The sequence below is a fragment of the Citrus clementina genome, unplaced genomic scaffold (assembly GCF_000493195.1).
Source record: "Citrus clementina cultivar Clemenules unplaced genomic scaffold, Citrus_clementina_v1.0 scaffold_4, whole genome shotgun sequence".
Taxonomy (NCBI): Eukaryota; Viridiplantae; Streptophyta; class Magnoliopsida; order Sapindales; family Rutaceae; genus Citrus; species Citrus x clementina.
Window position 1 is genome coordinate 19,814,709 of NW_006262274.1, and position 12,177 is coordinate 19,826,885.

Sequence of the window (12,177 nt, forward strand, 5' to 3'; positions counted from 1 at the left end):
CTTTATTTTAAAACTTTTTAATAAAGAATAAATTTTAAGTAGTGCGCTACTCATTGATTTCATTTTAAGAAAAGATGGTCAAAAGTCTTATGAAATTAAAAAAAAAAAATTATGGATCGAATTCCATGCAAGTAAACACCAAGAATGATTTCTATTCCCCGTTCTGGCAGGCAAACACATCCTCAACTCCAAAAACATTTTTATGGAAGCAGTATTCATCATTGTATAATGCCTTATTTAATGCCCTTGTGAAATTATTCTCTTTTAAATCAATAGACCTCAGTGAAAGTGTAACTTTGCAGCAATTTGTGATTGAAGAGAATTCAAGTACTAAAAAGTCACAGGCATTCAAAAATAATTTATTTTGAAGTGATTTAATTACATAATGAGTTTAGGACTAGTTTAGTAATACTGTAGTTTTTAAAATAATTATTATTAGTTGTACTATAAAAATAATCACGTATGAAAAGAATTAATTAAACATTTTGTGAAATTTATTTTTAAAAATACTGTAAGTTTTAAAAGCAGTTATATGTGTTTGATAAATCTTATTATTAAACTGTTATAAGAATATAAATGATTAAATTGAATATAATATTAAATAAAATTTATTTATACATATGTAAACATGTATATAAAATATTTTCTTCATTTATTTGTACGGGTAATTTTTAAAAACCTCCCCTGAGGTTTGGGCTTGTTGCAAGTAGATGGCGAGAATTGATTTATTTGTAAAAAACCCCCTACCGTCAGTTAAGTTTAACATTGACCGTTAGTTGACCATGCAAAGACAATATTACCCTTAACAATAGTTTGTAAACGAAAATAACTAAAAAAAAAACCAAAATTATTGATGCAAAAAGCACAAACCCTATTTTTTGACAATTTTATCCTTGTCAATTCTAAAAATTTACAATATCATAGGTAAAGATTATGATTATTTCATTTTTAAATTTTTAATTTTATCTTTCTTGTAGGAATTTTAAGGAAATATCAATAATTTAAAGAGGATTTTTTAATTTTTTAATTTTAACTTTTTTATAGGAACTTTAAGAAAATATCAATAATTTAAAAAGTGTAAAATAGCTAATAATTTTGGTTTTTTTTTAGTTATTTTCGTTTATAAACTATTATTAAGGGTAATATTGTCTTTGCACGGTCAACTAACGGTCAATGTTAAACTTAACTGACGGTAGGGGGTTTTTTACAAATAAATCAATTCTCGCCATTTATTTGCAACAAGCCCAAACCTCAGGGGAGGTTTTTAAAAATTACCCTTATTTGTACTATTAATTTTTTTATTTTATTACCTCAATATAATTAGTAATAATAATAATTCCTTTAAAAATAGTGATTTTCATTTTTTAAGTAATAAGGAGAATTTTAGATTTATAATATATATGGGATATATATGAAATTGTATTAAATATAACAGTAATTATTAAAATCAGATTTTAAAAGTAATTTTTTCTTTATTTTTTACATTTATTGTAAGATAAAGTGATTTTATCGAAAATAATTTTTTTTAAAAAATTATTAAATATTAAAATTAAATTTTAATTTTTTAAAATTATTTTTAATTCTCCAAGAAAATAATCTTAAATGGCGCATTAATGAGTTTGATCTGCTACCATAATTCAAATTCAATCAAACAATCCCCAGATTCTTCCATCTCAGTCCCGCAGCCAGAGAGAGACACGTCATTTCACCGAGAACACCGGACACCGCAGAGTTCAAGTGACTTTCCAATGTAATGACTGCAATACCCTCCGAACAAAGACTGTTTTCAGAAATCTTATCGGGGATAATAAAATAAAACCACAACAAGAAACAGAAACTGAGGACGCGAGTCATCTTCGCTCGATAATACACTCGATTTTCTTAGTTAATTTTTTAATAACCAGACGCCACACACAATTTTATTTCAGAATTCAAATTCAAAAGAGAAACAGAGAGTGAAAAAAAATCAATTCCCAACTCTCCGGTACTCCTTTAATCCCCGTTCCCTCTTCCGTTTCATTTGAATCTAACGGAACGGAAAAGATATTAGGGTTTCTTTTTCAAGAAAAGTAGATTCTTGTAATCTTTTCCTGGGACAGCGATGTTCACACCACAGAGAAGGCCGATTCCGGCAACGAAGCTAACTCCGAGAGGCACCGAAGCGCAGAGGAGTGGCGCCATTTCAAATGCAAGGAATATTAAAGGGAAGGCCGTTGCTTTTGCTGAAACCCCGTCGGTTCCACCCCCGCCTCCGGTAAATTCTTTGTTGGATTACAATAGTGGTTCGGCGACGGTCTTTCCGGCCGAATCGGAGGATGATTGGAGGAGGTTCAGGGAGGCCGGGTTGCTGGACGAGGCCACGATGGAGCGGAAAGACCGCGAGGCTCTTATGGAGAAAGTCTCCAAGCTTGAGAAAGAGGTCGCTCATTTTGTTTTGCAGTTGAATGCATGATATCAATTCTTGATTTTATTGTTATAATAGAGCAGTTGTATAAAATATATTGTTCCTAGACTGCTTATTGAACTAAGACAGTTTGAGTTTAGTTTGAGTATAGAACTGAACTACTATTTGATTTGTTAACCGTTAATCAAATGTTTACCATTCGATAATCTTATTATTAAAGATTTCTAATGGGTGTATTAGCCCATCTTGTGTTGTGCACCGGATTTGAAGAGATGATTAACTTGTTTTATTATCGATTAAAATGAAGTCGAAAAGCGTTTCATGGTAAACAATTTTTGTTTTTTGGGTTTTGTTGGGTTAAAAGATTCTAGTTTTACTTGTGGTTTGAAGAAGTCTTCATCATCATACCACAATCTATATATCTTAGTTGGAAGGATTCTAAACATGTGACAAATTACATCTGTATTCAACAGATATGTTTGGTGCCTGTTGGTCCACTACTATAAATTTGCTTAGGGGAATTTCATAGTTGTTTTATGGTAGCATGGTGTTTCACATAACTATCAGTAAAATTTAAAGCTTGTTTCTTTGGCCAAACTCGCCACTGGGATGCATAGTCTCTCTATTTGTACTTCCTTTGGTTTCTGTGAAAGCTATAGTTTAATAATCAATTTTCTTATCACGTTTTCAATCTTCTTTCTTCTGTGTCTTCTTCATAACATTTTTTCCCCTGTTTTACCTGTGTTTTTAGTATAGTGTCAGATGACATTAACTTCCGGGTTGAAGCCTTATAATAAATTTTAGCAATTGTTTTGCACCACCTGATAAACTATTGTTTCTGGCAGTTGTATGATTACCAGTACAATATGGGGCTTCTCCTTATTGAGAAAAAAGAGTGGACTTCAAAGATTGAAGAACTGAGGCAATCATTTGAAGAAACACAGGAGATTCTAAAACGTGAACAGTCAGCTCATTTGATTGCATTTTCTGAGGCTGAGAAGCGTGAAGATAATTTGAGGAGAGCCTTGAGCATGGAAAAGCAGTGTGTTGCAGATGTATGCTTTTCCTATATTCCTTTTTGCTTTATCTAGTAATCATGGAAGTTAATGATCCATGTATGCTTATGCATTTTGTTTTACAATACTTTCTTGTTTTTGTTCAAATGTCTTTCTTTTTGGTTACCTTCTTAGCTTTCAGTTAGCAAATCTTTTTCATGTTTTATATTATATGTATTGCATTAGTCTTACTACAAATTGTGCAGTAATACACTTCATTACTAGATGATTTGGGATCTCCTTTAGAATGCTTGAACAATAAAATATATATATATATATATAGGACAGTGATCCAATCCGGAAGTCCCGGATTGAATCATTGTCCGGGAATCCACCAGGGGCCGTTGGATTTCAATCCAACGGCCGCTGGTGGCTTCTTTTTTTTTTTTTATTTAATTTGTGGGCTGCACATGGTGGACCCCACCATGTGCAGCCACTAGTTTTTGTCCCGGAAACTGTTCCAATCCGGGACTCCCGGATTGGAACAGTACCCTATATATATATATATGTATATGTATATATATTATTTTATTTTTCCAACATCACTAGTTACTGAACTAATGGTTATGATGCCTCTATTGTAATTGGCTACTTATGCCCTTATCATGGTCATGGCTTTATCACTGCAGCTTGAAAAGGCTTTGCGTGATATGGGAGAGGAGCATGCCCAAACCAAGTTGTTTTCTGAGAAAACGTTGACTGATGCAAATACTCTGCTTGGTGGAATTGAGGGTAAATCTTTGGAGGTGGAAGAGAAGTTTCATGCTGCTGAAGCCAAACTTGCTGAGGTAAATAGAAAGAGCTCTGAATTAGAGATGAAATTGCAAGAGTTGGAATCTCGTGAAAGTGTGATTAAGAGGGAGCGCCTTTCTTTAGTTACAGAGTACGCTTCATGCTTAGTACTTTTATAATTTCTGATAAAGGCTTCTTTTAAACTTTCTTGAGTATGTAAGTAACATAAGATGGTGTTTGCATTAATTTTTGTATTTGGTTCTGTTGATCTTAGACGAGAAGCACATGAGGCTGCTTTCTATAAACAAAGAGAAGATTTAAGGGAGTGGGAGAAGAAACTACAGATAGGGGATGAAAGGCTATCTGAGCTTAGGAGAACTCTTAATCAAAGAGAGGTAAAGGCAAACGAAAACGAAAGGATTCTTAAGCAGAAAGAAAGGGACCTTGAAGAGTTGGAAAAGAAAATTGATTTGTCCAGCTCAAAGTTGAAAGAAAGGGAGGATGAAATAAATAGTCGACTAGCAGAGTTAGTTGTAAAGGAAAGAGTGGGTTTTCTGGCCTATCTGATCTATTTGTTGTATTTTATTTGTGCTTACAGTTTACCTTCGTTTTCATATAATGTTTTATTAAATTTTTTTTTTTCAGGAAGCTGATTGTTTGAGAAGCACCGTAGAAATGAAAGAAAAGAGACTCCTGACAATAGAAGAAAAACTTAATGCAAGGGAAAGAGTGAGTCCCAGTGCTTGTTCTTTCCTGCTAAGTAAATGCTCTATGTACATTATGCAACTATTGGAATACATCTTGTTTGGTAGTTTACTTTTTCTTTTCAATTTGAACCATGAAGCAATAGACGACATTTTTCAATCATTATTTGCCAGCACAATATGCCGATGCTCTATCGACGTCGTTTGAAGTTTCTTCAACATCAATGCTTTTTGCTTATTAGTAATGAAACTGTGCAAGCTTATTAGGTGTAAAACTTTTGAGTTGGAGTTTGGATGATATTCTCACACCTGATACATGAAGAGTGAGTCGGTCTTCTTTTGTTATTGACTTTAATTTGCTATCGGTTATGATTCAAGATGGTCTAGCCAGTATACTCAGCAAATAATGAATGCTACATACTCTCTCTCTTTCGCTCTGAGATTTTTGTGTGCATAAATGTCACTGAGAGCCTTCTGCTGCAAGTGTATTTGAAGGTCATTTGAAATCAAAATTTTTTCACTTCTATTGCAGCCTGAATTTAGATCCTCTGTCAATATTTACGGCCTAACTGAACTTTTTCTGGGTCAAGTGTATGTGCCGGTATCAGGTTTTCCTTCTTAACTCCTCTTCTCTCACAGTCCCCCACTCCAATCTCTCTTTTTTTTTTTTTTCCTTCTCACTCATTATTTAGTTTGATAGCCCAAAACTAATTGGCAAAAGTACGGTGATGAGCCTTGCAGAACTTAATTTTAAGAGTCGAATCACGTGTTGTATTTATTAAACTGACAATGCTTTTTCATGCATAGAAACTTATGCCAAGTTTAGGCCAATTGAATAAGAAAATTATTGTTGACTGATTAGAGCTTCTTCGATAGCCTTACAATAACATTGTTCGGTATTTAAAGTTGTTTGGATGTGTTTTTAGTTGGAAAAGGTATGTTGTCATTGTGTGTTCATGAGAACTTATGCCACAGATTCATTAATTAAATGATAGCTCAACTGGGACAGTTTCAGCATTTTTATGATGACTTTGCATTTTTTTGTTGTAAACGATTAGAGAGGGTGTGGTGAATGTTTTTGGCCATTTGACTTGTGTTGGGTTGTGGCGATAAATTATTTTATACTTCCATATTTGTGTTTTTGCTTGTGTAAGTTTCTTCATCTGTTTCTGGCTCTGGTTAGAGTAGTTTCATTTGTTGGCTTGGAGCAAGTAAATGATTATATTTGCTTTTAAGAGGAACAGTTTGTGTTTGTTCTGAAAGTATCTACTAATGAATTTATGTTGTCGTTCAAAAACTTCTGTATCTATGGTCTTCTTCAGGTAGAGATTCAGAAGCTTCTTGATGATCAAAGAGCCATTCTGGATGCTAAGCAGCAGGAGTTTGAGTTGGAGTTGGAAGAGAAGAGAAAATCAATTGAGGAGGAAATGAGAAGTAAGATAAGTGCACTGGATCAGCAAGAGTTTGAAATTAGCCACAGGGAAGAGAAGTTGGAAAGACGTGAGCAAGCATTGGATAAGAAGTCAGATAGAGTGAAGGAGAAAGAGAATGATCTCGCAGCTAGGTTGAAATCTGTAAAAGAGAGAGAAAAGTTTGTGAAAGCTGAGGAGAAAAAGTTGGAGTTGGAAAAGCAAAAATTGATTGCTGACAAAGAAAGCTTGCAGATTCTTAAAGTTGAGATTGATAAGATAGAGTCTGAAAATGCTCAGCAGGAATTGCAGATTCAAGAGGAGTGTCAGAAACTGAAAATAAATGAAGAAGAGAAGTCAGAACTCCTCCGTTTGCAGTCACAACTGAAACAACAGATTGAAACGTACAGACATCAGCAGGAGTTACTTTTGAAGGAGCACGAAGATTTGCAACAGGATCGGGAGAAATTTGAGAAAGAATGGGAAGTGCTGGATGAGAAAAGAGATGAAATTAATAAAGAACAAGAGAAAATTGCTGACGAGAAAAAGAAGCTTGAAAAATTGCAGCATTCTGCAGAAGAAAGGTTGAAGAAAGAGGAATGTGCCATGCGGGATTATGTTCAGAGGGAGATAGAAGCTATCAGACTAGACAAAGAAGCATTTGAAGCCACAATGAGGCATGAGCAGTTGGTTTTGTCTGAAAAAGCTAAAAATGATCGCAGGAAGATGCTTGAAGAATTTGAAATGCAGAGGATGAATCAGGAGGCTGAGCTGCTGAATAGGCGGGACAAAATGGAAAAAGAACTGCAAGAAAGAACAAGGACATTTGAGGAGAAGAGGGAGAGAGTACTTAATGATATTGCTCACTTGAAGGAAGTTGCAGAGGGAGAAATACAAGAAATAAAGTCTGAAAGGGATCAATTAGAAAAGGAGAAGCATGAAGTTAAAGTTAACAGGGAGAAGCTGCAAGAACAACAACTTGGAATGCGCAAGGACATTGATGAGCTTGATATTCTTTGTAGGAGGCTTTATGGTGATCGAGAGCAATTTAAACGTGAAAAAGAACGGTTTCTGGAGTTTGTTGAGAAGCACACAAGTTGCAAGAATTGTGGAGAAATGATGAGAGCATTTGTAATTTCAAACCTGCAACTCCCTGATGATGAAGCCAGGAATGATATTCCTCTACCACAGGTGGCAGAAAGATGTTTAGGGAACCTTCAAGGTGATGTAGCTGCTCCTTATGACTCAAATATCAGTAATTCTCATGGTGGAATGAATTTGGGAAGAGCTGATTCTGGAGGTCGCATGTCTTGGCTGCGTAAATGCACTTCAAAAATTTTCAGCATATCTCCAATTAAAAAGAGTGAGCATATTTCTACTTCAATGTTGGAAGAGGAAGAACCACAGTCAGCTGTGCCCACTATTATGCAAGAAAAAGCTGAGGGGCCTGGTGTGCTTGTCAGTAAAGAAGCAATAGGGTACAGTAGTCCTGAAGATGAACCTCAATCATCTTTCAGGCTAGTGAATGATTCCACAAACAGAGAGGTGGATGATGAATATGCTCCATCTGTAGATGGGCATAGCTACATGGATAGTAAAGTAGAAGATGTTGCTGAGGATTCCCAACAGTCTGAACTGAGGAGTGGGAAACGGAGACCTGGTAGAAAGCGCAAGTCTGGAGTGAATAGGACACGCTCATTAAAGGCTGCGGTTGAGGATGCAAAGTTGTTTCTTGGGGAAAGCCCAGAAGGTGCAGGATTGAATGCAAGTTTTCAGGCACACGAGGACAGTCAAGGCATTTCTAGTCATACTCAGGAAGCAAGTAATATGGCAAAGAAGCGGCGACGACCTCAAACCTCAAAAACTACGCAGAGTGAGAAAGATGGTGCTGGTAGCGAGGGATATTCTGACAGTGTCACAGCTGGTGGTGGCCGTAGGAAGAGGCGTCAAACTGTAGCTACAGTGTCACAAACTCCAGGGGAGAGGCGATACAACCTCAGGCGACACAAGACGTAAGCATTAATGTTTTCTTGTGTGTGGATTGTGTTTGTGATGAAATAAAGCTGTAGTTCTATCTTAGAATGATGCTTCTTTTCAGGGGGTGCACTGATTTGATGAACTTTTCCAGTGAAATTATTCAATAGAAACAAGCTTTAATGGTATAGTAATTTGTTTGACTGTTTGCAAATCAATGTTTTTACTGCTGGCCAGTTTCTCTGTCCAGTCCTTTCCCCGACTTCAGAAAGTTTCCAAGGGCTTGAGTATCAGTATGCTTGATCAACGTATTATCATGTTTACCGAGTTGGGTTTTTATTAGCTTTTGTTCCTGAATTGGTTTTACTAGAGAAATTGCTGAAATAAAATAAAATGATATTCTGACATTGGAAGAACATCTTATTTCCACTTTAGAAAACGAAAATTGCAAAACATTCTTTCAAATTTTTGATCTTGAGATATAGTCTCACTTTTGTGTATGGTCACAAGGGTTGAAAATCTCTTGTAATGTAGGTTCATTGAAGTATACTGTGGTGAAGGGCATTGTTAAATATTTGTAATCACTGAGGCTAAAGGTTGAGCTATATTTACCATCTTTGGTAATCTCACTGTGATAATCTAAAAAATGTGTAAATTTGAACAATAGAAAATGGAATGAGAGTTGATTTCTGAAATCGAAACATTTTAGTGAAAGTAAAATTCATTGAGATGGAACATATCTTCTCACATGAATTATTCTGTGGTTTTCCATCTCACAGAAAACAGTATTGTGCTCTGTCCTTGATTGGTAACTTCATTGATTACTTGCACGATCCAGTTAGGTTTTTTTTTCTGAATATAGCTAAAGCTATAGTGAGCAAGAACCAACACTCTTTAGTCTAATATATCTTATTTAACTCTTATCAGTTCTAGCGCAGTCTTGGCATTAGAGGCCTCGGCTGATCTGAGCAAGGCTAATAAGACGGTAGCTGAAGTTACTAATCCAGTGGAAGTGGTATCAAATCCGAAATCTGCTTCTACATTCCCACCTGCAGTTCTGAATGAGAATAGGAAATCTACCCACTTGGCGCAGGTTACTTCAGTAAAAAGCATGGAGCTCTCACAGGACAGGGCTGTTAGGGTAAAATCCTTTTACTTTCCAAGTTTTGGCTAGTAGCTAATTTTAGCTGATGTTCCTCCACAATCTATTTGTTGGGTGTGTTTTTCATTTGTTCTTATTTCATGCAGTTTAAGTCAACTACGAACATAGTTGACGAGAATGCTGATGCCCCCAAGTCAATTGAAAATACTGTGTTGAGTGAGGAAGTTAATGGTACATCAGAGTATGTTGATGAAGATGAGAATGGGGGCAGAGTCCTTGAGGATGAAGAAGATGACGATGATGATTCAGATCATCCTGGGGAAGCTTCAATAGGGAAGAAGCTTTGGAATTTTTTCACATCCTGAAGAACTTCCCAACTCCCATTTTTTTGTATTTTAATTTTGTTCCTTATTCTTTAAGGCTTGTATTTGGAGCTGTTCTCTCTCTCTTTCTCTCTCTCTATAGGTATTATTAAGAAATTAGTATAACCGGGAAAGTTCATCTGCTGTAAAAAGAGAAAGGCGGTGGATGATTGACTGGTTTTGCTTAAAATTCGGAGGCGAGTTGTGATAGATGCTGAACCCACGCCCTCGTTGATTTGATTTAAGCTACTTGTAATTTCATTTTTCAATTTAACGGATGGAATTCTTTAACCAGTATCTCCAAATGATGAAAATGAGCTGCCGTTCGCCAATTTATTGGAAAATGGTAATTGTTAGTTCTAGCTTGCTGTAGCATGTCAAAGCAAGGGATTCAGTCTCCAATCGTCATTAGAGACGAACCACAGCATTGTGTGAATATTCAGTTTCATCAGAGACTTGAAAACCTAAATCAAATTAATCACTAATAACGCTCCAGTTTTCACTATTCTTTTTTGCTTTTTGCCACTTCATTATTATTTATGGGGAAAAGAAGCTGAAATATAGGAGAAAAGTTGGCGGAGGCCGAGCACACGGCATGCCCCTAGTTTCTGTTGTTGATGCAAAAATCGAAGTCTCAATTTGATGAAATCAGTGCCCCTTGCTTTGTTTTGTTCAGTCCGCATCATCAATATTCATAAAAAAAGAATGGTTGAATACTTTGGATTAATTATCAGGGAAAAAACAGAAAAAGTATAGGAGTGAAATTAAAATGAGAGGGGTACGGCTAAAGTGTGGCCTATGTTGGTATCGTCGCTTTGGTGCTGGAGACCACGGTCACAGTCACAGATAGCCCCATCTCCCTATGAAATCTCAATGTGTCTGTAAAATGGGGTCACTGTTACAAAGGTAAGAGAGAAAAGGACTTGACAGCTTGAATTAGGGCAGCAGGCCTGCCCACATAAATTTTAAGTACTTTATGGGCTATGCTTAGACTCAGTAGGCCTCTTATCTCTGAGCCCTGATCAATTCTGTATTTTGTGGTCCAAGTTAGGTTGGCTTCTTAAAACTGTTCATTTAATCTTGTCGTCCTCTTTCGCTCCCTTTCCTCCCTCCTTGTCTCTATCATTTTCTCGTTCAATTGAAGGAGACTTAGCTGGTTAGAGTGGGACTAGGATGTACTTGGTAAGTAGGGATGGCAATTTTCCCCCATGGGATGGGATTCTGCGGGATCCTATCTCATTTGGGACGGGATTGAGACATATTTTTGTTTCATAAAAAAATTTAAGGACGGGATTGAGACATTTTTTTATCTCAATTACATATGCGGGACGGGAGTGGAATTGACAAATTTCGTCCCATCCCGTCTCATTACCGATTAAGAATGGAAATTTTTCCAATTGGGATAGAATCCCGCAGGATCCCATCTCTTTTAGAACGGGATTGGGACATATTTTTGTCCCAAAAAAAATATGGGGACGGGATTAAGACGTTTTTTCATCCCGTTTGCATATACGGGATGAGACTGGGATTGGTAAATCCCATCCCATCCTGTCCCATTGTCAACCCTATTGGTAAGCCGCAAGCGGTAACTTACAAAAGATTGGTAATTCCTTTGGGCTTTGATTCACTAAATGGGCCCTACCTGGGCCTTCTCGCTTAATTTGGGTTAGTTTCTTTCTAAGTAAATCGAAAGTCGAGAGCATGACATGTTTTTATTACAATGACACTGCAAAGTTTACAAGTCTTCTTGTATTTTTTTTTTTAATTAATAACTCAAATTTCCATGAAATTTGAACACAGGACTTAGAAAAATTGCTTCTTATTACTGGAGATAGAACTTGGCTTAATCTTTGATTTTTTTATATTAATTTTTTTTAATAATTACAAACTTATTGGGATCGTTTTATATTAACTTTGTGATGGAAAAATTTAGGCATATGAGCCTTTGAAAAAAGAAATAAAAAACTAAATTTGCTTCTAAATATTAGTAAGGAGGTGTGTTATCCTCTCATAATCTAAGTTTTTATAAATTTTTAAAATTTTAATGTCACGTATCAATTAATGACGATATATGCTTGATAGTTTTATCTATTTTGTATTTTGCTCATGAGAAGCTACTTAGCAAAAAAGCAAATGAAAAAGATTATATAATGAATGAAGACGATAACAGAGGATTCAATCCAAAATCAGAAGAGAAGCTCATTTATATACAGAATATGGTGTAGAATAATTGGTCTCAACATCAGATAGAGGCCCTCGCCCCTCAGGCTTAGCCAATATTCAAAACTGGAGAATCTGAAACACAAACATTATACACTAAATAAGCCAAGCAAAATAAAGTGGGATAAATTAAATTTACACATGCACTGATGCACTGTTGTTGTTGCCTTAAATGAACTTGTTAATTAAACCACCGCAGAGTGCCATAACTGCTA

General features: G+C 35.8%; 1 protein-coding gene across 2 annotated transcripts; it reads left to right on the plus strand.

Moving 5' to 3' along the window:
- The first annotated feature begins 1,782 nt into the window (after window positions 1-1,782).
- On the plus strand, window positions 1,783-10,089 carry LOC18043499 (protein CROWDED NUCLEI 2). Of its 2 annotated transcripts, XM_006437692.2 has the most exons (8): window positions 1,783-2,419; window positions 3,250-3,459; window positions 4,089-4,342; window positions 4,466-4,736; window positions 4,837-4,920; window positions 6,218-8,316; window positions 9,206-9,419; window positions 9,527-10,089. In XM_006437692.2, the coding sequence occupies exons 1-8, from the start codon at window positions 2,102-2,104 to the stop codon at window positions 9,743-9,745; spliced, it is 3,669 nt and encodes a 1,222-aa protein (XP_006437755.1). In that variant the 5' UTR covers window positions 1,783-2,101; the 3' UTR covers window positions 9,746-10,089. The 2 variants fall into 2 exon arrangements, with proteins under 2 accessions (XP_006437755.1, XP_024041230.1); XM_024185462.1 differs by lacking the exons at window positions 1,783-2,419; window positions 3,250-3,459 and having other exon boundaries at window positions 4,090-4,247.
- The last annotated feature ends 2,088 nt before the right edge of the window (window positions 10,090-12,177 follow it).